Source organism: Passer montanus, unplaced genomic scaffold, assembly GCF_014805655.1.
Source record: "Passer montanus isolate IOZ18808 unplaced genomic scaffold, ASM1480565v1 scaffold46, whole genome shotgun sequence".
In the NCBI taxonomy this organism is placed as follows: Eukaryota; Metazoa; Chordata; class Aves; order Passeriformes; family Passeridae; genus Passer; species Passer montanus.
The window spans coordinates 6,884,987-6,909,777 of record NW_024369485.1 but is presented as its reverse complement, the minus strand read 5'-3'; the positions used below and the strand labels follow the sequence as shown (position 1 = coordinate 6,909,777).

Here is a 24,791-nt window from a genome sequence, read left to right as displayed (position 1 = left end):
CAGTCTGTGATCACTACATGTTCATGTGAATGCTGTTAGAGTAGGTTTTCAGGGCCTAGCTTCCAGTTTGCTTTCTTGTCATGAGATTGATCATTCAAAAGGGCTCTTCTCTACTGTCTGCCTTGTCACTTGGGAATATAAAGAGCCTTTCCAAACTTGTGCAATTAATATGAAGTCTGCTCAGACCTTTTGAATTGTTCTATTTGACTGTGTATGTGCAATGACATATGCTGGTTCTGTGCAGTTTTGGTTGGCCTGTTTGGAAAGGTCTTGTAGATAATTTCTCATCAAGAGAGTAAATGAAGTGAGAAAACAGTTTTGCATAGCTTAATGTCAGAGAAATAAACAATTTAGTTTAGCACTTAATATTCCACTTATATTTGTTGCCAAAGTCATCCTAAAGGTGGACAGACTTAACAGAACAGCTTGGAGAGCCCAAGGGAGATAATTCTCATGAAGCTCTTGTAAAAATAGATGGCCTCCTTGGATTTGTGCTTAACTTGCTTTGGGGTTAGCCGATGAAATGCTCGGAGAGCACTGTCAGTCTTTTAAGAGTAAGAAAAAAAACTTTCTTTTAACAGTAAGAAAAAAAAAAAGGAAGCTGTGTAGAGGAGAGAGGTCTAGAGGTCTCCTTTCCCTTGGAAAATTCAGGCTGTTCAGCCCAGGAAGGCTGAGCACTGATGGATCTGGAGTGCCCAAGAGTGTATATGCTGCTGCAGGAGATCCTTCCAGCTCTCCCAGCATCACGCCTGGGCTCAGGCTATTTATACCCTGTCTGCCTAAACTTCCTCTCTCATTCCTAATTGCATCTTATGTTGGAAGGGGGAAATGCAGAGAGCTGTTTCCATGTTGGAGGTGTTTAATCTCAGAGGAGGGTTATTTTAGTGCTTCCTTCATGTATCATTCTGGAGAGAGTTAAATTGCATAGGTACTGCAGGAACATCCCAAGTGACCTTGGCTTCCTCTATGGTATGTCAGAGGCACCAAGCATCAGCCTACAGGCATTGTCTGGCTCTAGGAGAGTAAATCCAGTTCCTCTGACAGTAGAAGATCTGCAAAGTTGAACTGTAGATGAAAATGAGCAGAGTAACTAAAGGCAGTGGGATTTTTCATATCAGTAATGCTGTTAGGGCTGCTCAGGTGAGTACTGACTGTAAGATCACACTCTGTGTGTAGCTCTGGGTGTGAAGAAGTGGATGCAGCTGAAGCTGTCAAAATCTGCCTGGCAGCTCAGTAAGTTTGAGGGGCAAAATAAGCTATTCTGTAATTTATTTTGGTTAAATGTTAACTCTGAAACTTGTGGCAATGCCTCTTTGTTTTTTCATTTAGTAGAAATCTCTAGTGACACTTGAACTGTTCTGTGCAAATTTCTGAGAGTGAAGGGAAGCTGGGATGGGTTTTCATGCTCTCTTTCATTTGTCTGAGTAGTTAAAAACTGCTTGTCTGAGGTGCTGTGTGGCTGCTGAATATCTCTGCCTTATTCCAGTACAAAGTAAGCGTGGCCAGTGAGTTACTGTGAGCAGAGCTGTTAAATAACTGCTTCTGTTATGTGCTGGAGGAGGCAATATTCAGGTTAATGGGAGAGTAACACCTGCAACTGCTGATATGCAATTGCTGAAGTATATTTGGCCCTATCCTGAGATCAGCTTCCAGTTTGAAAGCTGTGCTCTGTCTTTAACCAGTAGACAAACTCTAATTGCAGTGTCTGTAATGAAATAAATACAGTAAGCTGAGTACTTAGTGGGAAAACTTATTAAATCTCTTGGAGATGGCAATTTTCATCATCTCAGCTAATGAAAAATTCAGTGTGTTCTGTAGCCTAATACAAAACAAAACTCTAAAGAATTTTTGTTTTTTTTGTTAACAAAGTTCTTTTCCTTTATTACAGCCATTACCTACGCATCCCCCTGGAACAAAGTTAATTCATTTTCCCAGTACAACAAAAACTGAAAACACACCTGAAGTAATAAAACCAGAAACTGAAAGTAAACCAAAAGGTAAGGCTGATGGATATTTACATCTGTTACATCAGTTATGTGGTAGTCCTTTCTTATGAACTATTTGGTTTTTTTGTTTTTTTTTTTTTGTTAAAATTGAAAACATCTGCGTGTACTGAAGTTTTGTGTAATGTTCTGTACCTTTGAGGAGTTATGTAAGTGCAAAAAAGTCTAAATGAATTTTTGCTTACATTTCTTTAGAAAAAGAATCAAAAACATTTGTAGGGTAGTCTCCCAGAACAAAATAAGGCTGCAGTAGAAACTTTTATTGCAACAGTCATTTCTCATTAATTTTCTGTTGACATGTTGTTTACTTCCTGCCTGGTTTGATTCTGATGGGATGCTGGAGACCTGTTTCCATGGAACAGTCTCCCAGCACAATTTCTGTCCCAAAGTTACACAAGTTCCTTTGTAGGCTCAGGATTTTCTGTGGAGGTGGAAGCATTCATCAGAAAGTTGGTGTTAACGTTGTGTTGAGGTCTGTTCCCTTCATAATCCAGTTCCCTTGTGGTTCTGTTTATACTGGTTTTTTTTATTTTTCTTTTTTATCTCTTAAGAATTTATGACTTCATTTAGTTGCCAAATTGCACAGTTTTATCAAGAGAGATATTTTTAAGCCAACCCAAAACATCTTGTGGGAGTGCCAACCCCGTATGAAAAATTAACTTTGATTATGTGATGTGTAGACTGCTCATTTCCCTGGTTCCAGAGCAGACATTTTGTCAACTTCTGTATTATAATTTTAAGTATATTTTTGTTTTATGTGGAAGTACCTTATTTTGGTGTGTTGTTTTCTATGGAATGCATAATTTGCAGAAATAAGAAAACTTGCTTTTAAACCATTCCAGTGCTATTGCTCTGAGAACCAACAAGACAATGTGCAGCTCTGAGCATTGTGAAATTTGACTTGTCTAAAAAGATGCATAAAAATTAACTCAACTCTGCCTAGAAAGAAATCGCCACATTCAAAGCTGGACACCTAAAACATTCAGGATTTAGCTCCTTTGATAGTTTCAGGTGCATCTCATCCTACAAGCGTGGAAGTTGATCTAATCCTGTAGCCATGCTGAGTCTTTCCCACAAAGCTGGACACCTAAAACATTCAGGATTTAGCTCCTTTGATAGTTTCAGGTGCATCTCATCCTACAAGCGTGGAAGTTGATCTAATCCTGTAGCCGTGCTGAGTCTCTTTCCCCGAGAAGCAAATATATCAGAGAGGAACTTAAATATGACAGTAATAGAAGCTGTAGGAGAACATCAGTAGGTAATTCCTATAGACACCAGATGAGAACATCTTAAACCTTAGGAAGACAGCTTGTTATTCTTCCTTAGTGTTTTATTTAAATATGCACCATAGTGTAGTTGATGTGTCTCATCCTCAGTTTTGAGTGACCAGGTTTAAAAATAAACTGTGTTCATCTCTTAGCAGATAAATGCAGATCTCTGGAATGTTTAGGTTGGCTTATTTTGCAGTGAGGTTCTGCTGGTTTTGGAAGTTTGTTTTGGCCTCCAATGCAAGTATATAAAAATATTTTCTTTAAAATGTAAAATAAACACCATTTGACCCCTCTTTCCCCCAATTATGTTAGGATACAATATTTATATATATAATCTCTTTAAACTTGGCATACTTTGGCATTTTAACATAGTGGTTATTACTCACTTTTATTTGTGAATACAATTTGTGCGTTTTTAACTAAAGACGTCTATCCTGATTAAACAAAACACAACAAGAGCAGAAAGGTTTGCCTGCAACTGATTTATTCTCTTACCACCCAGCAAAAGCTGTCATTGATAATTGCAGATGATTTTGTGATTCTGTGACTTGATGGTGTGCTGCTCTAACTGGAGGGTGAAGCAGCTGCTGATTGTGGTGTCAGTGCCAAACACCTGATTGCTTATGGCAGCACCTAAAGAGTCCTTTTTGTCTGCTTCCTCTTTCTTAGTGTGCTAGATACAGAAATACAATCTTTTTATCTGCTAAATTGTTCTAAATATGCTGGGGTTAAAAAGTCTATGTATTTTGGCCTTTTCATGGTTGTTTTTGTGCCAGTGTGGGGAAGAAAAACAAATCATTTTGCCTTTTCAATTGTTACCACAATTTAAAATAGATTAGTTTTGAACTGTTCCAAATGAAAAGAATTATTCTTTCTGCTTTTGCAGAAGAGGCTGTGGCTGAGACTTGATGGCTCAGATGAGCTCTGGTTTCAGGTGCTTACCCAAGGAATGCCATTGCTGTAGTTACTTGATTTCACTGCACAATTTCTGAAGGCTGCTGTCTGAAATTTCTGTAGCTGTACATGTTAATAAAGGATGTCACTTGAAAACAGCTGCCTGTATTTAATGAAGATTGCAAATTTGAAATTTAGATCAATTTTGAGAAAATAAATAAAAACTCTAATAAGCTTGAAATCATTGTTGTGTAGAGTAGCTCAAAATTTAATACATAAATGCTGTGGGAGGGTAGATGTGCTATTACAATTTTGACTGTTACACTTAATGCCTCTTTTCTCCCTCTGAAATAAGACGGCGTGAATTAAGTTGCTGTTGTGAAAAAACAATGCTTTGGGGCTTACACTTTTAACTTCTCAAAGATCTATTTCCTTTGCTCAATAAGTATATAATCTTATTTTTCCTTTCATTTGAATATTCGTAAATCAGTCTCAGGTGGCTGGTCTAGAAGGAAAGTGTGATTACAGTGTGAATTTCTCAGCTCTCAGACACCATAAGAGAGCTGTTGTAATGAATGTTACTGCCCATGGTATCCAGATTAATTGTGCTCCTCTGTTCCAGCCAAGGAATATTGCAGGACAATATTTTCCTATGATGGCTCAAATGATGAACTTAGCTTTAAAGAAGGCGAGATCATTCAAATAATCAGTAAGGTAAGAAAGTTTGGTCTGCATGACCATGTGTATGGCTTTGGTGAATTTTGTACAGGGAGGTTGTGTATGAGTTGAGAAGCAGGAGGGTCTGCTGGAGCAGATACTCCTGTAGACTGATTTCTCTTGTGTGAGAGTCAGCTCTTTGCTTCTGCACTTAATGGAGATACCGATGACTTCAAAGATTGTTCCAGAGTGGGAGGTTATCTTGGGGTCCTCAAAGGCCAGTGGGATCAGTGTACACTCAGTACCAAATGCCTTTTCAGTGAGGAAATGGGAAAAGCTTTGCAAACTGCCCCTTTACCTTCAGAAACAGTTCTTGTTCCCTGGGGATTCAGAATAACCAGACAGAATGTAGTGATACTTTCTGTCTGTAAGAGAAACATGACTATTTAGTTGAATGTTCTCATTTGTGTTGAATTCTGAAAGCACCTTTTTGATGGATCATTTTGATGCAGAGATGGCTCTAAACAGAAAATAAACCTATGCATAATTAATTTCCCTGCATTATTCTTCAGTCTTTTGTTAGTTTATATGCTTGCCTATATTAAGAAATAATGACTTTCCTAAAAATGTGGAAAGTTTAATCTTCAACTTTCACTCACTTGCAGAAGAAGACTGAACACATTTTTCTTTATTAAGATCATAATTTTATGGAATTAAGTAATTGATATTATGAGCATCATTGATCAGAAGTACAGTGGAAAAGAGTAGTTATGGAAGGCCCTTTTGTAAACACAGCAACCCTTGCCCCGTCTCCACTCTATCTCCACTCAATCTTTTGCCTCTCTGTTGTTTTAAACCAATTTATCCCAAGCACACACTGGTCCAAAGTGGAGATAAGAAGAGTTGTCCAGACTGAGTGGCACCCCTGCCCATGACGGGAGGTTTGAACTGGGTGATCTTTCAGGTCCCTTCCAACCCAAACCATTGTAGGTTTCTGTGATTTTTTTTGGATTTGAGGCGCAGAGGAAAGCTGTTATTTATGCTGGTAAAGTATTACATCATACATTCTGTTATGGACAAAGGCCTTCACCAGTAACATCATGTAATGGAGTTCTCTGCCACTGAATTCATTACCCAATATTGTATTTTCATTTCTCATAGTATGGTTATTTTTTCTATCAGGGAGGTATATTCTTCTGCTTCTCCACCCTTTTCAGACCAGTGGAGCTGATCCATCACATCAGAATCACTTTTATTTAGTAGAATTGTGCGTCATGCCAATAACATTTGGAGTATTTACTGAATAACTTGCTGGTCAAGGAAGCTGAGAAGATCAAATGTTGTGTGTTAGGTCTTAACTAGGTTTATGTACTTCCCTTTGCAGATGTTATCCTTATCTTATATGATGTAATATAATTTCATCCTGCATTTTAGAAAACAAAAACTGACCAAGCCTGATCTGATCTGTAGCTGTTTCCCCTTGTTAAGTTGCCCAATTTCAGACAAACAATTACTTTGTTGTGAGTAAAAAGGAAGAAGCTGTTGTGTAGCTGTGTGTGTTCTGGGGAAGAAGTAAATACTGGTTGAAATGACCTGTTGTTTGTTTTAGGACACTGGGGAGCCAGGCTGGTGGAGAGGAGAGCTCAATGGTAAAGAAGGAGTCTTCCCAGATAACTTTGCTGTTCAAATACAAGAGTCTGATAAAGACTTCCCTGTAAGTTCTTACACCTATTGTTTAGTATCACAAAAAAACTATTAATGAAAACGCAGAGAATAAAAGAGGTCACAACACATTATGCTGCTTAAAATATTACAGTTGTGGTAGTTTTAACTTTATCTTGACCTAGTTGTATAAAAGAAGAAAGATGAAAAGGATCTTTGTGTTTAACTTGTCCATAAATACTAAAGTGAGGCATGCTTTTTTGAGATTACCTCTAATGAATGAGGATGATCAGGTCATTTAGAAAAGGATGTAGTTCTGATAGCATGGTGTTACATGTTACTGATTACTGAATTAAACCCTTACTGTTTAGGAAGGAGATAAGTTGTTGGTTTTTTCCATCTCAAGTCCTTAAGTAACTGTAATTACAAAATGCTGAGTGACCCTTCTGGGATTTTTCCATGTCAAAACTAGCTGCAGTATATGAAGGATATTTTTTGGGTGGGATTTAGAAATATCTTTTCACCATCTCATGTCCTAACTTGTAGAAATTCATGTTTTCATGTGGTACTCAATGATCCTGTAAGCTTGGTCCTTGTTTTATAGTGTGGTTTTTTGTTGAGATTAGTGTGATGTTTTGGTTCTGTCATGTTTGTGTAGCAAAGATGGTTGTGTTAATTCCCAAATGTACACCAGCCCCAGGTGGAATGGATTCAGCTCCAGATCAGGAGTTAATAATTTATAATTTATCCTGAGTTGCCTCACATACACAGAAACCTACCTACCCCCAGTCAGAATTTTCTTTACAGATGGATTCTCAGCTGTGCAAGGGCGGCATAAATGCAACAAAATACAAGAAGAGAGAGTAGGTAGGGTTGCTATTTCACAATACAGAATTGTTTCCTACGGAGGGGCTGACACCATTCTTTTACCCTAAACAGCATTTCCCTGCTTTGATCCTTTATTCTGCTTTGTGTGCAGTGTCTCAGCACAGGGGTTCACCTTGCACTGAGCAGCTTTCAGGTTCAAGGCATTGGATGGCTGGTGATCATAATCAGCTATTTGATACTGACTTCATGAAAACACAGAGCAGAACTGTACAATGGCAAGCTGATGCTGAACTCTGTTTAATTGTTTTTGGTAGAGGCAGCAATGCTGCACAGCTGGATAATGTAGTTACTTTTTTGGGAAGAAAGAAAACTAGAATCTTGTTACTTAGGTACACTCGCTTTTGTGTCCTCTGAAACCAGAGAAAGAAATTGAATATGGGTTCTCCTGCTTGCTTAATTACATTTCACATGTTAGAATAAAATCTTGTTGCATTAAAAAGAGCTTATTCAATAGCTGTAGGGGCACAGAAGTGAAATCCATCCATAACAACTGTTTGAAAAATACCCACTGCAGGGTGTTTTTGGACCCTGTATGGTTTCAGCAGTACCTGTGTGAAGAACAAGTGGTTTTGTAGGCTTTTGTATCATTTTATCAGGGAATCTTGTCCTTAGTACAACCAGAAAGGCCCCTCTTCTAAAGCAATTTAATGAATCACATCTGAGGACGAGTGGCTGAGTTCTCTCCTGTGAGGTGTCAGTCTCCTTTTAGTAGGACAGAGATTCAACTTCCAAGTGTATCAGAAAGTGATGAATAACTGTTTCAAAACAGTAATTTCAATGTACAAACTGTTGCATTGTGATATTTTGTACATTTTAAATGGCTGGCATAGTTTGTCCATCTTTCCCACTTAAGTATAATGGTAAGGGAGTTCAAATCAATGTTTTTCATGTAACTGCAGTCTTTGAGACAAATGCTGCCAGCATCTGTTAGTTTTTTCTTACACTTGTAATTTAAAAGTCACTTAATTGAAGCCATTCCTCTGATACTCAATTCAGAAATCTGTTTTTATTGAAAGTGAATGCTTTTGGTTCAAAAAATTACTTGGTTATTCTTTTAAATTGGCATTGTACTAAGATTTAGGTTTACATATTGAAATCAAAATGCGTGTGATCAGAGCAATTCTTTGGACTACAAAAGATGAAATTACTGGATTTAGGTTTTTTGTTTTTTTTTTTTCTTCCCTCTGTTTATGCACATTGCTGAAGCACTGGTTACATTTGAACAGACCTGAATTTTGTTTCTGAATTTTCATAACTGGTTGTCTGGGAGATATCAGAGGAATTGTTCCAGGTCTTTGTGTTTCCTGTCTGAATTGATTGCCTCCTTTGTGAAATACTTTGAAATCAGCTGGTAAACAAGCTCCACGTTACAGCATGCAAAACAAAACACAAATGAGGCTGTCTTGGATACAGAGAATATCTGCTTGCTTGCCTGTCTGACTTGGGTTTTTTCCCTCTTCATTTTGCAGAAGCCAAAGAAACCTCCACCTCCAGTTAAAAGTCCAGGTATGTAGTACATGTCTGGTGGTCTGAAAAAATACTAAATTGCAGAAACAGTGCATGACTTCAAAAGAAAATTTAGAAGTAGCTTTTTATTTCCTAGTAATGCAGCCATAGTCACACTTTGAGCTTACTTTTCATACTTTATATATTTTGCTGCTGCTGTGTATTTTTAAAATTATGATGGAGCCTACTTTGGAAACATTTTAACAATGGCTCACCATTTTCTGGGCTCAAGTGAGTGTTTATAAATGGTATTACGCTCCTTGCAAAAGAGGAGACACAACTTGGCATTAGTCTTATTTTTAGTTAGTGACCAAGATAATTAAAGCTCTTTGAAAAATGTCTGTGGTTTGTATTTGCATTCAGCTGCAAGACCTGAATTGCCAACTGGAGAGAAGAAATTCCTTTCTTTGAGGCCAGAAGAAAAAGGTAAGGACAGTTTTCTTCATGGTGACTTGGCTGCTCTGGCAGTAGGGTCTCTGTTCAGAGTCATCATGCAAACTCCCTTGACACCATCTACTGAAGTTGTTGTGTCTGTGATGTTACAGAAATGTCTTTGGAGTAGTTAGAGGAACTCCTAAACTCTGTTAAAATGTTTATTTCTTATTATTATATGACATTCTCAAGATTGGTTATTATATTGCACAATAACATAGTTTCTACTAAATTTATAAGGTATAGTTCTGTAACAGTGGCTGCGGTTTTGAGCAGCAGTAGTAAGTTATTAGAAAGGCAAGGGTTAACTGCTGCAAAAATCAGTCTGGTCAAAAGTATTTTGGAAGAGCTACACAGAACAGATACAAGACTCCTTAGATAGATGCTACAGTCTCAGAGGTAGAGATTTCTTATACTGATAATTCTTGCTATATTCCATATTTTGAAGTTCCCCTGAATTTGGAGACATTTACTACTTTATTTTTAAAATTTAAAGAACACCCTTTTCCAGAGGCAAAGTTACTGTTGTCACCCAAACAGATTCTAAAAAGCTTCTTTCCTTGTTGTAAAAAACTTGGCAAATGAAAATGTTTGATTGTGTTTAAAAATGAGGCGATTAAACAAATGTGCTGGTTGGGCCTTGCAGAAGAAATGCTGATGTTCCTGCAGCTTAACCAAATTACAAAACCACTCTGTCCTGTGAATGGAGAACTGTGGCTGACCAGCATTTCTACCAGTGAGGCTGCTGATGGGTTTCTTGGCTTCCTTGGGCAGTTTTTATTACCCCCATTTTAACAAGGCACCTTCTCAGGTATTGAATATGAAAGGCACTTGTTAAAGTCAGTTCTGTTTGTTCTGTATGTGAGCAAACAAGTAATTTTTATCTGTTGGAGCAGTATCTTCAGGTATGAATTGAGATCAACTGTATGATTCCAGAAATGTGTATCACCTGGTCTTTTTAAATTCTTCTAAACTGAAGCCAGTTTAATTTTAAACTGGTTCTGCTTGGACTATGGTGGTAATCTTTGCATAGTTGAGCTCAACTGTTCATGGAGGAATAGAGGAAAAAATATTGAGTAACACCATCCAAAAAACATAGGAATGTGAAATCTTGTACAAAATTATGTAAGGTAGAGAGCTCTTCCTTACTGAGCTACAGGAAATGAAGGAAGAAAAATTTGTTTGGATTCAGTTGCAGATCAGGTAATAAAAATTACTTTTTTAGATAGCACTAGTGTTTTACTGGAAGATATGCCCATTTATCAGTGCAGTTGTACTTGTGGAAAAATATCCCTGTTAATACTAGTAATTGAATTTATTAAGTATGAAATTGTTCTGTAACAAGTTCTCAGGAAAAAAAAAAATTAATTGAGCAGCTCTAATCAGAAGCTGTCAGACCATGTCATCTTTTATGCCTATTGGGAGACTAATCTGTCTTAAATTGCAATCAAAAATTGATAAAAATTAGAGTTTCTATGAGTGTTTCTGTATTTATAGTGAAGAGCACTTAGTGGTGTCATGTGGAAATTTTTTTCCAGTGTAAATGTCTTCAGATTTCTATCTTTTATTTCCATTACTAAACTATTCATTTTTAGCCAACGTTCTTTTTCATTGAGGAGCAAAATCCAAAAAAGATATGTCATTTTGTCCAGCAGAAATTCCCAGTTTCTGTGCTCATGGTGAACCTTGCCCTTTGATATTAACTTATTCCACTTAGCTATAGACATTTTTTATATTCAGATTTTGAGTGGGAGTATTAGAAGGGAGAACTGACAGATGAGAGTTCAGGATAGGGTTTGATGACAGCATTTTTTTCTGCCCTGTTTATGAACTCTCTTTTTTTTAAAAGCAGAAGGGATAATTCTCAACTTGTGCTCAGCACAGCTCCGATAAAGCCGATTGATCTGCATGGTGCTGGCTGCTGTTGGGTGTTTAAAAGGGGCAGTGTTGTGTGTTGGGTGGGGAGGCAGGAGAGGCTGGTGCTGCTGCTGTGCTGCTTTTCACAGGGCAGGCAGCCCCACCGTGTGGCAAATCCTTCCACTGCTTCAGCATCCTTGTTCTTAGCTCCATGCTGACACCCTGCAGGGAGATGGCAGCCCCTTCGTTTTTGCTCATTTCTCCTCCTGGTGTTCAAGTGTTCCAGAGCAGGAAGACAATTCTGCCCCTGAGCAATGCTTTTGGCAGAAGATTCTCTAGGATCTGTTTGCTTCCCAGTACTCCTGTGACAGAACATTGGCTTCTTCCTGTTTGGGGTTGGAGGGGGGCTCAGTGGCTGCAGGACTTGCCCAAAGGAAATCAATCCTTGACCTGGCAGTTCAGGCACTTTGCTGGCATGGAGCTGAAACAAATACCCAGCCCAGCTCCCAGGTCCATAGCATATATAAACATTTCACACCACGTCAATACTTGGTTAAAAGCAAATTGCAGGAGGGGAGGATGGGGAGAATCAAAGCTGAAGGTCACTCTCTCCATCCCAGTTTACTGATTTACTGTCCTATAAGGGCAGTAACTGTAAAGAACTGTAACCCCTTGCTGTGACCTAAATTATCTTTTAGAATATTCAGTACTTTGTGTATAATGAGCTGTGATATGGTTTTACAGGGCAAAGTAGAAGGTTTGCTCTGGCTCTGTCCAGCAGGGTAGAGTTAGGACACATGGATTCAAACCTATTCAACTACTGCTTGTAAAGCAGCTTGAATTTTTCAGTCTCCTGTATGTTGTATGTCAGCTCCTCTGGACAAGATTCAGTTAGGTCATGCAGTCATTGAATAAATAAATACAGCTTTAAAAAACATTATTATCCATACCTAATTTTTACCTCTTTGTAAGAAGGTAGACTTTAGATAAAATAAATTCAGCTATTCAGATGAAAATTAATTTCTCTCCTCCCCTTCTTCCACAGATAAATTATGCTGCTGCGTGTGTAAAAGTCTAGTTCCAACAAAATAAAAACCCCTACCTCTTTAAAAGAAAATCAAATGAATTTGTAGAAAAGACAAAGCAGTACAAAGACTTTTGGTTCTTAGCTGTCATTTGCTGTGCAATAATGTGAATCCATAATTTATTACTACTGTTTCATGTCAGTAGGAAGATTTATCTTACTCTAAGATAAATCTTTTTGAGCTCAGGTAAGTAGTTTGTGTGTTTTGATAAGGTGTCATTTAAGACACTTGCATATGTGCTTTTCATTTTGATCTTCAGAGAAGGCATTTCTGACAGCAGGTGCTTTCTAACTGATTAGCAGAGTAAGAATTCTAGATATTGTGGGTTTTTAAAATGTGACTTCCTTTGTCAGATGAAAAAGGAGCTTTGGATCAGAAGCCTTTGAAGCCACAAGCTCCTCAAGTACCACCCAAGAAGCCTATTCCTCCAAGCAAGACCAACAGCCTACTGAGAGCAGGACTCCTGCACCCAAAACGTCCAGACAAGCCTGGTTTGCCATCGTCTGCATCCAAGTCAGTATGACTGAAACTGCAGGCACCAAGTATACTCAATTTGATTTGTTGTGTGATCTTCCCTCATGGATGAGTTGGGAAAAAATGTGTGCTTTAAAGGTGAAAAGGATGCAAGGATAAGTTTTGCCTTATACCTACCATTTTCTTAGTTCTCCAAGTCTTTATCAATGTGAACTTAGGCCTTTCAAATCCTTTGAGACATTGACTCAATCTCAGAGTCAGCATTAGAGCATAACTGACCATGGGGCAGATGAAATTGCTCATCTGGTGACTGCTGTAGCTGCAGTAACAGGATGGAGTAAAAGAATGTGGGCATGGCCCTTGAGAATTATTATTGTGTTGAAAAAAACCCTGAAAATTTGAGCTGCCTCAGCGTTCAAGGCTTGAGCACTTTGTATGGGGTAAGACAGATGGAAGGGAAGAACTGAGCACAGGTACCTGTGCTAAAGGCACTCACTGTGGCTCATGTCTGCTCCTGGGGAAGGAAGCCCTTATTACAGAACCACATTCAACTTCTCTGCTCTTGAGCCTTCTCACTTGGCTTACTGGATAAATAGGTACAAATACTTCTTCTAGATCCACTTAATTTTTTTTTCTCCTCATGACTATGAAACTTTCAGTAAAACTAATTTTGCATCCATGCAGTCTCCCATACATAGAATTTTCCTTTCTGTCTCCATTGCAGCAGTTTTTAGGCCCTTACCCAGAAGTGTAAACCAACAGCTGACTGGTAACTGTCCCTTTGGGATGTTCAGCTGACTTGAAAGAACCATGAGAAAATGAGGTTGTGATACACTTGGCCTTGTGCAAATAAAGCAGACAGATGCAACGTCAAACTGCTTGCACCTTAAATAACTTTTCAGTATAGAATTGTGTTATCTTCACTTGGTATTTTGGAGGCTTTCCCAAGTAAATACTGTTTTTTTAAAACTACAAGTCATATTATTTTCCAGCTTAGAAAATAATTATTGTTCTAAGGGGATGCACATGTGCAGTTAAATAGAGGTCTGTAGTGAGCTGTGGGCCTTTAATAATTGAAACCTTTACATCTTAGAGATATTTAAATGTTTTTAGCATTGTTTCAGGAAGATCAGGCTGCTGTCTCTTTTTCTACTGCGATAAAACTTACAGGCTCTGGCAGGTGAATTAATAAAAGGGGCACAGTTTATATATGGCATGTACAGGCCAACCCAACAGCATAGGTTTGTGATGGCAACAATTGTAAAGAAAAAGGTTTCCTATTTTTTTTAAAATTTATTTTGGTGGGGGTTGCATTACTTGGATTTTTTCATTGTTGTTGGGGTTTTTGTTGTCTGTGAATGATGTGAGCAGATATGGAAGGAATGCATGATAGGACAAAAGCTACAAGGTGGCTTTTTCCCTATCCAGCAAGAAATAACTTGGTCTTGTCAGCCCTTTTTCCTGTACAGAGAGATTTCTTTAATGTCAAGGAGTCAGTTTCTGAATTATTTCAGGAGGTATTAGTGAAAATGTTATTCAGCTCACCTGTCATTTGAAGTGTAATATTTTGGACTGAATGCCAAAGTGTGTCCTATAGTAAAAGTTCTGGATTATTTTCACATGGGTTTGTGCACATCTGACAACTCTTCAAGGGATGGAACAGAAGAATTGGTTTTCATAGGATAGAATTGATCTCCAGAAGCCTTGATTTTAAAACAAAGCTTTAGAAAGTGATAAAATCGACTATAATTTTTCAGTTTGCTTCTAATTCTTGGTATTTTTTCCTTTTAAACTATTCCATCTCTTAACTAGGCAGGTTTTGTCTTTTTCTCTTACCACAGAACTAATGGAGAAGTTGTTACTCTTCGACCAAAATCTGAAGTTGAGCCAGTAGCAAAACCAAAGTTAGACTCTGAACCATTGCCACTCAGACCAAAATCAGTAGAGGTAGATTCACTTGTGGTAAAGAGCTCTAAAGAATCAGGTAAGAAAAGCAATATCCTTCTGGCCCTTTCTGTTTGGATTGCTGTGTGTTACAGGGTTGGAATAAGCTTTTTGAGTGATTTGCTCAAAATGCCACTGCGTGCATTTATGGCTCTGTATTCTTTTAGAAATGCTGGAGGCAGCCAAAGGTAAGAGCCAGCAGGGGATGAGCAGATGTCAGCAGGGTATTTGCAAGTAGCTGCTGAGCTCTGGGTTGGAACAGTGGGTAGGAAGGGAGACAGAGATAGTGGTTTGTCCTTCTAATTTGAAAGCTTGCTTTTTTTGCTGCTACTTTCATCTTGAGTTTTTATGAAGTTGTTTTCTTAATGGCTGCTTCAGTTTGTTCTGCTCTTGCAATTCAGATAACTGCTTTTCTAGCTAACTTCAGAACTCTTAGTAATGCCATTACCTTTGGCCTCCTGTGATTTAGTTCAGAGCTGTTCTAGATTTTGACTTTATCATACCTTAAATTGGGGCCTTAAAAAAGCATGGAGCATTGTACATTTGAATACATGCTTATGGCTTTGCTTAAAGCACCTTGAGCCAAACCTGGCATCTCCTTAATTCTAAATATATCCACTAAAACCCTTGTGATAGTGGTTAAAGCACCCACATTTAATGATCAGAATCTCTGAACTACTGTATGGTTACCATTAGCCCTGGACTGACAGTGCAATTGATACCTGACCTCTGTGTGTCACTGAGGCAGAGATCAGCTGCTGTGGGCATATTTTTCTAAACTCTAAATTATTTATATTTTATGATTAACCACTTCAGAAAAAGCTGTAGTGAATTATATCTGCAATGTTTCTCTCGCATATCTCAAATGCAACTTTTTGTCTCAGAAAATATTTTAGTAATAATAAATTTAAAAATAGTATAAATATATTTATTTTTAAGGCAAATGACATATTCTAGTTGTAGAATAGTTAGTCCAAAGTATAATAAATTCATCTGGAAGATAAAAATAATGCATTGAAAGAACTGAAGCAGTTAAGGAATGGAAAAGAATACTCCTGACTTTTTGTCATTGAGCATGTTAAAATATGCTTTATAAGTTTAAATGCTTTATATGAGGAAAGGTTAATTCATGTATGTTTCTAATACAGAAGTTATGCTACTCAGGTTAGATAGCAGAAAAAAAATGTTTAATATGAGGTTGGTGAGGCCCTGGCACAGGCTGCCCAGAAAAGCTGTGGCTGCCCCATCCCTGCAAGTGTCCAAGGCCAGGGGCTTGGGGCAGCCTGGAATAGTGGAAGGTAAAGATCTTAAAGTTCCCTTCCCACCCGAGCCATTCTATGATTATCAGCTTTCTAGTGAGTATAATAAATTCTATGATAATCTCTAGGGTTGTGTTAGATGTGTTACTGTATAGCATAGTATCATTTAAACTCAGGAAAAACTCCCTATGAAAACTGCTGGAATATCTTTTTTCTTTACATTCAGTTACCTTGACATCTTTAATGACCATAGTGGCAACATAGTACCTGTGCTGTCAGGTGTTCATGTATATACTGCAATTCAGTGATAGAAAAAGAACTTTACACAGATTGATTAAAAAATTTTTTTTTTTTTTGCTAACATAAGTTTTTATGGTCTTCTGGAGAAATTAAAGATTTTAATACCTAGATGGGGTAGGGCACAGCAGGGCACAAGGGGCTCATGAGTGAGGTCTGTTCTGTTGTGTTTGGTGCACAGCAGGCTCAGGTAGTTCATGTGGGGCTGCAGTGCTGAGAAGGGTCAAGGAGCTGCAGTTGAAGGAAAGTGTCAGAAATTCTCTGTTTGTCAAACTGACTTTCCTTAAAAATCTGCATAAGTCAGTCCTACTGCTCCTGTGAGAAGGGACTGATCCAAACTCCTACCAGTAAAATGTAATGAATCTCATGCTATAACTCTCTATATACTGTGCTGCTAAAGACATAACACCCTGTGCAGCCAAGGCTGTATAAAAAAAAAATAAGATATTGGGTCCTTATATAACTTTTAAGACAAATGAATCTCATGCTATAACTCTCTATATACTGTGCTGCTAAAGACATAATATCCTGTGCAGCCAAGGCTATATAAAAAAACAAGATGTTGGGTCCTTATATTATTTTTAAGACTGTTTAACCTTACAATAACTAGAATAGGTATTAATAAAAGATGAGGGAACATGGATGGCTGGGGCTGGCAACTGCTTTACCAGAGTCTTTATTTTTTATTTCTTCCCCCCTCTTCAGATTATGATCCTGGAGTAGATGAATTTTTAGGATTTATTTTTTATTTCTTCCCCCCTCTTCAGATTATGATCCTGAAGTAGATGAATTTTTAGGATTTTTTTTTTAAATGTGGGTCCTGGGTTTTTTGCAACTTAGTTCGACCATGAAGTGAGGTTTAGATTAAGCCACTTTCAGGTTAGCATAAGAAGGTGTAAATATTCTGTTAAGAAAAAAACAGCCCACCCTATGCCAAAATTATGTCACCAGCCATCAGATAAGGACAAATAATCAGAACCATTTAGAAACATTGATCACATTGAAATAAATGGATGGCTGGGGCTGGCAACTGCTTTACCAGAGTCTTTATTTTTTATTTCTTCCCCCCTCTTCAGATTATGATCCTGGAGTAGATGAATTTTTAGGAAATATTTTTTTCTTTTCTTTTTTTTTTTTAAATATGCGTCCTGGTTTTTTGCAATTTAGTTTGACCATGAAGTGAGGTTTAGATTAAGCCACTTTCAGGTTAGCATAAGAAGGTGTAAATATTCTGTTAAGAAAAAAACAGCCCACCCTATGCCAAAATTATGTCACCAGCCATCAGATAAGGACAAATAATCAGAACCATTTAGAAACATTGATCACATTGAAATAACTCCTCTTGAAGTTTAATTGAAAAATTGCATAAATGTTTCTCTGTTTGATTAGAATCAAGTACTGTAAAAGACTAAAGCTGTAATGCTGGCATGCTGAACATGTAAAGCAATTCTGTTTTCTTCTACAAATGTTTCTTTTTCCTGCTTTGTAAAATAATTTTTTTGTTCAGAATCTTTTTCTAGACATTCCTCTCCTTGACTTTTCTTTCCAGATTTTGTTTCCTATCCTGTTTGCCATGTTTCCCTTCTTACGTGTCAGGAAATTACCCTACCCTTCTCCATTTTGGTAAGATAACAATCTCTAAGGAAATCCAAATGCTTTATTCCATACACATCCTCTTCTTAACATCGTGAGAGTGGTTTTCAGTTGCAATTATTTGTACTAAAATTTTGGGGTTTCTATTAAAAATGCACTTTTTTTTGTTTGTTTGAATGCCTGTTTTCCTTAGCTGTTAAAAGAAGTTACTTTAAGTAGGCTTTTCCTTTAGGAACTGGTGGGGACTAAAAGTAAGAAAAAATTTATAGTTGAGCTGTTGATAAGCCAAACTTTCTGTTTGTTTGTAGTGAAATGTGTTCAGTACCTTTAGCACATCTGGTGTATGAAGGTTGAATGGCTTTATCATTCTGTACACACAAAGAACACAGTCGTGAAGCTTTTGGGTACTTAAATATTTTATAGCTTATAGCTGTCCCCTGAATTTTTGGGGGGAAATCTCAGCAAGATGAGTAATATGAGAAAGGGCAGCATCTTTTTACTCCAAAGATTAATGTGAGTTCTTATCTTCTAAAATATTGGATACATGTCACTTGTGTCATGGGTATTTTAACCCCAGCCACATGAGATGGTGGAACCATGATTTCTTCAGCCACCCTTCAGCTTTGCTTCTTTTTGTGAAGGCTTTTTAAGACAAGCTGCTATGAATACACTTGAAACATTCACAAATCTTAACAAAGCCTCTCATTAATTGTACCTGTCAAAGCTCCTAACAGCTCTGTGGTGGAACCATGGTAAGCTTGTAGAAGAGACATTTCTAATATTCCATGCTATGTAACTTTAGGCTTAGCTCATCTTCTTAGAAAGATGCTCTTGCTCAGTCGTAGTCCTTTTTTGACCCAGATTATCTCCAGATGTGTGGTATTGCTCTTCTGGCACTGTGATGGGATTTCCTTTAACAATTGCTGACAGGCTGTCTGTAAGAATCCTATTTGATAAATCATTTTATTGATTGAAGTGGGTGTAGACTGTGAACTTGCAATGGATTTCATCAGTATCTCCATTGGTTTACTGGTTTACTGGTTAAATTTTTTCTAAAATAACTAAAAGTGTTGTTTAAAAAGAAAAACAATCAAATAAACCCCCTAAGCCCACAGCCACCAAAAAACCCAAACCCCAATCTCCACCAACCTGTGTTTTAATTTCTTCCCTATACCAAAGCAATAAATTGGAAGAGTAAAAACAAAACTTCAAGTAGAGTCAGAATTCCCTCTGTCTGGAATCTGCTGGCAAAATCTTAATGTTGAATTCTCTCAGTTGTAACAAATTCCTTTAGAAGCTCTTAGAAATATGAAAAAACTCCTGGCTTTTGTATTATCCCACCATCTATATTTAAATAGTACACAGTTCAGGACTCTAGCAGTCTTCAAGCCTTGTCAAATATTGTGATTTTTTTTCAAACTTTACATTTTTCTTAATATATTTTTAATATGCCTGATGTTTACTGTTTGTGGAGACAGGACTGGCATTACAATCATAATAGCAACCAAATTTATAATTCTTACTTAAATTTCTTGCTAAATGATTTATCATTTCTGTGGAATGACAAAAGGATCATTTAAAGTAAGAAATTAGTGAGATGAGGGGAAAAAGGCATAAAAATTTTTCTTGTTACCTTTTTAATGATACCTAATTAACATAAATCCTAATTTGCCATTTGGCAGCCTGGTCTAGTGGAAGGTGTCCCTGCCCATGGCAGGGGCTCGAACAGGGTGATCTTTAAGGTCCCTTCCAGCTCAAACTCCTCTATTGCCATTTGGCAGCCTGGTCTAGTGGAAGGTGTCCCTGCCCATGGCAGGGGCTCAAACAGGGTGATCTTTAAGGTCCATTCCAGCCCAAACTCCTCTGTGAGTCTGACAGCTTTGCTGGGATTACTGAGAATTGAGTGAACACCATGCAGATGACCCCATGGTCACTGTTGTTTGCAGTGTATTAAATGAAATATTTTATTGGCACAGGCTGGAACAGAAATCCCTTCTCATTTATTTCTCCCTCATCCTCTTTTCCGTCATCTGCTTGCCATTCATCACTCTTCTGTTTCTTCTTTCTTTTTTTTTTCTTTTCTCCCTGCTTGTTTAATTGCAGGTGTGATTGCATGTTTTCAAAAGTCTGTCTTGACATTCTCTTGAATAGAAGTAAAAAGCAGCAAAACTGATTGGTAACAGTGCTATAAAGGAATGGGTGATGAAGTAGATCTGGTCAGGGCTGTCCAAAGGAGCTGAATGTTCTAAGACCTTCAAGGATATTAATACAGAGAGCAGATTAAAATAAATTAAAACATTCAGTGGAAAACTTAATACCTACAGGTATAAAAGAGCTTTGACAATGTGTGAGTAAAACTTGGGTTAAAATTATTTTAAGACATCTGGACACTGAAGGGGTACGAATGGTCTGGCTCAGTGTACCCAAGGTTTTTTTCTTATCTGACCTTTAATGAGAATGCAGGAAAAGAGATATCATAGGTTCTGTTTGCTAAATCATAATGTCAAGTAAGAATCAGAGGTCATGAAAAAAATCAAACCCAAAGTCTTGAATGTTGTTTATAGTGCCTGTAGTAAATACTGTGTGGCATTTAAGTTAGTCTATAGAATAAGTGATGAATTTGGGTTGTAAATTATATATAATAACTGTAATCTTATGTCAATGCTTAAATAAAAAACACATCTCAATTTCACTAAACATCTGTTGCCAGGTAAGTATGTTTATTTTTGTGGAGAAAAGGCCAAGTCCTGTTGTTACTTAGGTGAAGTACTTACATTACTAAGACTAGTTGTGGTCAGTTTTTCCTATTATCAACTTTTCCCCCGAAGTTTCCTGTTCCCAGAGGATGTAAAGCATTTCTGCTGATCTGAGAGAGAGTTTTCCTAGAGGTGTGAGCGTAAAGAGCCTAATGAGCAGAGATCTGTGTGATTGAATAAAGTACAAGAGTGGAGTTTTGGAGTTTTTTATTAAAGTCTTTATAAAGTTGTGTATTATCTTTAGACATTCAACATTAAAAAATCTACCCTGCACAGACGTAGGTACAAGTAATGTCTTGTTAGCTTTCACCAGTGTGTGGAGTACACCAGTATGTAATTGACCATTTTGCTTTTATTTTTGTCTGTCACTAAACTTGCATTTTCCTGCTTTTCATGCAAGTTCAGTGACAAGAAAACACTCTCTCAAGTAGTTGAATATGGCAGCTCTTAGAAGAAGTAATAAACATATTTTCTGCAGATGCTGCCATGTTGCTAGAGCATTTCTTCTGTTCACACAAATTAACTTAAATTCAAGTCCTAGCTGAATTAATTCTTTTTTTTTCAAGGGGGAAAATACAGTTTCCCAGATATGTCAAGGTCATGCAGTTGTTTCAGATACCTCATGTGTTGTATATGCTGAAAATCCTCAAAACAATAAGAATTCTGATAATTCTTGTTTTGTGTCTCAAGTTAAAAAAAAAGGGATAAAAAGAACTCAGCAAAACTCTCTGGTCTTGATGGTGGTCTCTGTTTTCATCTTGTTGTAGATCTGTTAAGCTTTGATGATGTCATAGCTACCTCAGATAATCTGTCACACCCGACCGCGAACCGGCCCAAGATGCCTGGTAGGAGGCTGCCTTCCCGTTTCAATAGCAGTAGTCCTGTGAGTATTTTGGGGGTGTTCTCCTAGTAGGGAACTAAAAACTGGCTTCCCAGGAAACAGGACTACACTGGGGAGCAGTCTTTTGAGCCATTTATCTGAAGAGCAAAATACTGCAGGGGTTCAGTTCCTGGAGGTTTTGTGTGCAGGGAAGTGAATGTAAGAGAAACAGCTGGAACTGCGTTGCAGCTGAAGGAGTGTTTCTGTTCCATGGGGTTTTGCTGCAGGAAATGCTCAGCTCTTCTGGCCTCACTGATGGTGCAATAGGTGTTGTACATACACAGATCTGAAAGTGTCTTTAGTGACTTTGACAATTGGGCACTATAAATTTGTAATTTTATGCTGCTGTAACGTGGGGATTGTGATCTTAGTGCTGATGTGAGGCTGGCAGATAATGAGAAGCAGTGTCCTTGAAATCAGTTTTTGCCAGTGGATGTTGCATAGTTATGCCAGTTACCATCTACAGTTAGTGCCCATTTGTGTTTTATGGAAGCACCTACAGGCTCCCAAAAGTGTCACAGACTCAAATATTGGCAAATATGCTTGAAAATCTTGCCCAAGATCCCTGTGTTTCATTTAAGTTCAGCTCAGTGTGGGGAAGGAAAGTTCTGACTGTCAGGGAGAGAAGTCTACTAGTGTAGCAATTTAAGTTTTGTTACTTGGTTTTCCCCTTTAATATTGCATTTTTAGAAACACGGGAAAGGCTTTTTTTTATTCGTTTACTTTTAAGTTTTGTTGTTTTTCTTTTTAATTCTGAAAACTTTTTCATTCCTTATGAATGGTTTACCAGGCAAGTCAAAATGTGGGTCCAGAAAAAATATTGAAGGTGCAGAAAGAAGAAGAAAGTGCCAAACCAAAGCCAGTTGAAACAAAGAAGGTATGATGCTACCAGGGAGCCAGAGGAGTACCAGGGAGCTTGGTGTTCCGTTCATCCTTTTTGCATGTCCAGTACAGGTTCCCACAATCATCTGAATGCCAGTGCTTGTAGTTAAGTACAAGTGAGCTCAGTCATTTAGTATGAAGTTCATGTTAAAAAATTTAGTATTGAAGTTTATTTATGCTTACAAAGTGCATGAGTTCTGATGAGAACTGCTATATCAGGTGGTATTTCCCAAATAAGTTCCATATCTGCTCAGCCTTCAGTCTCCTGACAGACAGAATAACTGAGCACATCAGCAGAGTGCACAGAAGTTTATAATGATCCAGTGAAATCCATTAAAGCACTTTTTTTTTTCTTTAAGTGAAGAGGACTGAAGTGTAAGTGCTTTTTTTCTTAGTGACTACAGGAACCTCAGGAAATTCTTAATTAAGAGCTGTATCAAGTAACTATCTCATATATTCCAGTAATCCAGTAATAAAACTGGACCTTTTTTTTTTTACCTTTTATGTAGAAAATTAAGGGAATTTATGCACATTTAGCTCCCATTCTGGTACACTTTGTGTGCTGTAAGCATTCAGTTCATAAAGATTTTACATCTTACCTTTCTGCCAATTTATTTTTTAGCCATCTGCATTCAGCCCACTGATTCCACCTTCATCTCAGAGACCAAGTTCTGTCATACTCGACTTTTTACCTGGAGACCTCCAACTGAAAGGAGAAACATATGATGAAAAAACTTCTGTGGAAGAGCTCAGGACTCAGATTAATGATTTAATGGGTTTAGTAGATGCCCTGAAGAAAGAGCATGGGTAAATATTTCCTTTGTCAATCTGCAAGGGTTTAATGACATCTTATAAATGTCTTTAATGCCAGACTTTAAAATAAGAAAGCTATTCTATGCCAATAACATATTAATTATTCTCTGCTAATAACATATTATTAATATTGTTATTTTCTATTGAAATTGATCCTATTAAATGTCCTAAATACCTACAAATTTGATGTCAGAGTATTTTTGGAATTTGTACACATTTTTTCCCTCCTACTTTGCACTCCTGCGTCCATTACATTGTTTTGAAAGTATTTCTTAAACAGTTTGTGCTTTCATTGCGAGGAAAAGTAGTTAATTTTTTGTGGTAATGACATAAGTACATGGTACAGGCCTTGTGTAACACTGTGCATAAGTACTTGCAGTATTGACATGAATTATATTCTAAGTAATATATTCTCTGTGTAGAAGTAGCCATGTAATTTAGGTTATTTTAGCTTGAATTCAACTTTAAATACTAAATGACAGCACAAATGTTTAAGTAGCTTCCTTAAAACTGGGATTAAAAATTAGGGATAGGTGGTGAGTAGTAGGTGAGAAGTGTTGAGTGATGGTGGAAACTTGCGGTCCAGCAGATGTGAGTAACAGTTCACTGATGGGCATGTGCCTTGTTTTGTGAATCCCACTTGTAAAATTTAAACAAGGCCTGTGCATCCTGTCCTCACTAATGTGAAGTTTCTTTTCCCCCTGTATAACTTCTGTTTCTATCTTAACTGTTTTTAGGAGAGAACTGGAAAAGCTAAAGAAGGATTTGGAAGAAGAGAAGCTGTTGCGAAGCAATCTGGAGGTAAAGTTACCACTTTGGGAGGGCATGGGGAGTTCAGGGGTGTGTAGGCTTTGTTCTGGGATTTGATGTCACAGGAAAGTCTTAACAAACCTGTTCAGTCTCTTTTTGTGTTGCTGTTTTATTTTGTGATTGAATGAATGCCCCATGAGGCATTTTGATATATAGAGAAGATCCAAGTTCAGCTTTCTTTTTCTGGAATATTATTTGTAACAATCAGTGTGGTGGTTGGGGTGGCAGTTCAGTTTAGTGCTGTTGCATTCTGCTCTTTTCTAGAAATATGTCCAACTGGACAAGTTCCAGGAGACACAGTTAATACTTTGCATTTATAAGATTGAAAGTCCTATTTCATTTAGGTAATCAAAAGAAAAACAAAGGTAAACTCCTCTAAAATTTTGATGAATTGTTTCAATATTGTGGATGATTTTCCAAAAGAACAGAATGCATCTGAAAAATTCCCTTATGAATGAATGCCACTCCTCAATTTACTGATGAAGAGCACTACCTGCAGTGCAATATGATGCCATTAAGTAGTTAATAGGATGAGGTCATTGTAGGAAATTATTTCAGTCTGGTACAAAAGGGCACTTTATTTGTGAAAGAGTACATCTTGCTGGCTACAAAGCTACTTGAAACACGTGAGAGAAACTTCTGGTGAGTCTCTCTTTAATGTGACTGTAAAGCAATCAATGAGGATGCCTTAAATATGCAGTGGAGATGATGAGGATGCAACTCCAGTGTCCTCTAAGTCCATGTCAAGAAATACAAATTAATCCAGGCAGTGTTTTGCATGAAAGACTGTTTTTTAGGAAGCTGCTCTCAGGTGATGGTGCAGCATTA

General features: G+C 37.5%; 1 protein-coding gene across 1 annotated transcript in view; it reads left to right on the top strand.

Moving 5' to 3' along the window:
• LOC120508222 (CD2 associated protein) overlaps nucleotides 1-24,791 on the top strand; it is a 77,699-nt gene that overhangs the window by 50,298 nt on the left and 2,610 nt on the right. The window contains exons 7-17 of the mRNA XM_039721606.1: nucleotides 1,889-1,997; nucleotides 4,791-4,882; nucleotides 6,435-6,539; nucleotides 8,845-8,881; nucleotides 9,245-9,307; nucleotides 12,609-12,768; nucleotides 14,571-14,713; nucleotides 21,346-21,461; nucleotides 22,249-22,335; nucleotides 22,963-23,147; nucleotides 23,891-23,954. Coding sequence (XP_039577540.1) covers nucleotides 1,889-1,997; nucleotides 4,791-4,882; nucleotides 6,435-6,539; nucleotides 8,845-8,881; nucleotides 9,245-9,307; nucleotides 12,609-12,768; nucleotides 14,571-14,713; nucleotides 21,346-21,461; nucleotides 22,249-22,335; nucleotides 22,963-23,147; nucleotides 23,891-23,954 — 1,161 coding nt within the window. The remainder of the gene's footprint in view (nucleotides 1-1,888; nucleotides 1,998-4,790; nucleotides 4,883-6,434; nucleotides 6,540-8,844; nucleotides 8,882-9,244; nucleotides 9,308-12,608; nucleotides 12,769-14,570; nucleotides 14,714-21,345; nucleotides 21,462-22,248; nucleotides 22,336-22,962; nucleotides 23,148-23,890; nucleotides 23,955-24,791) is intronic.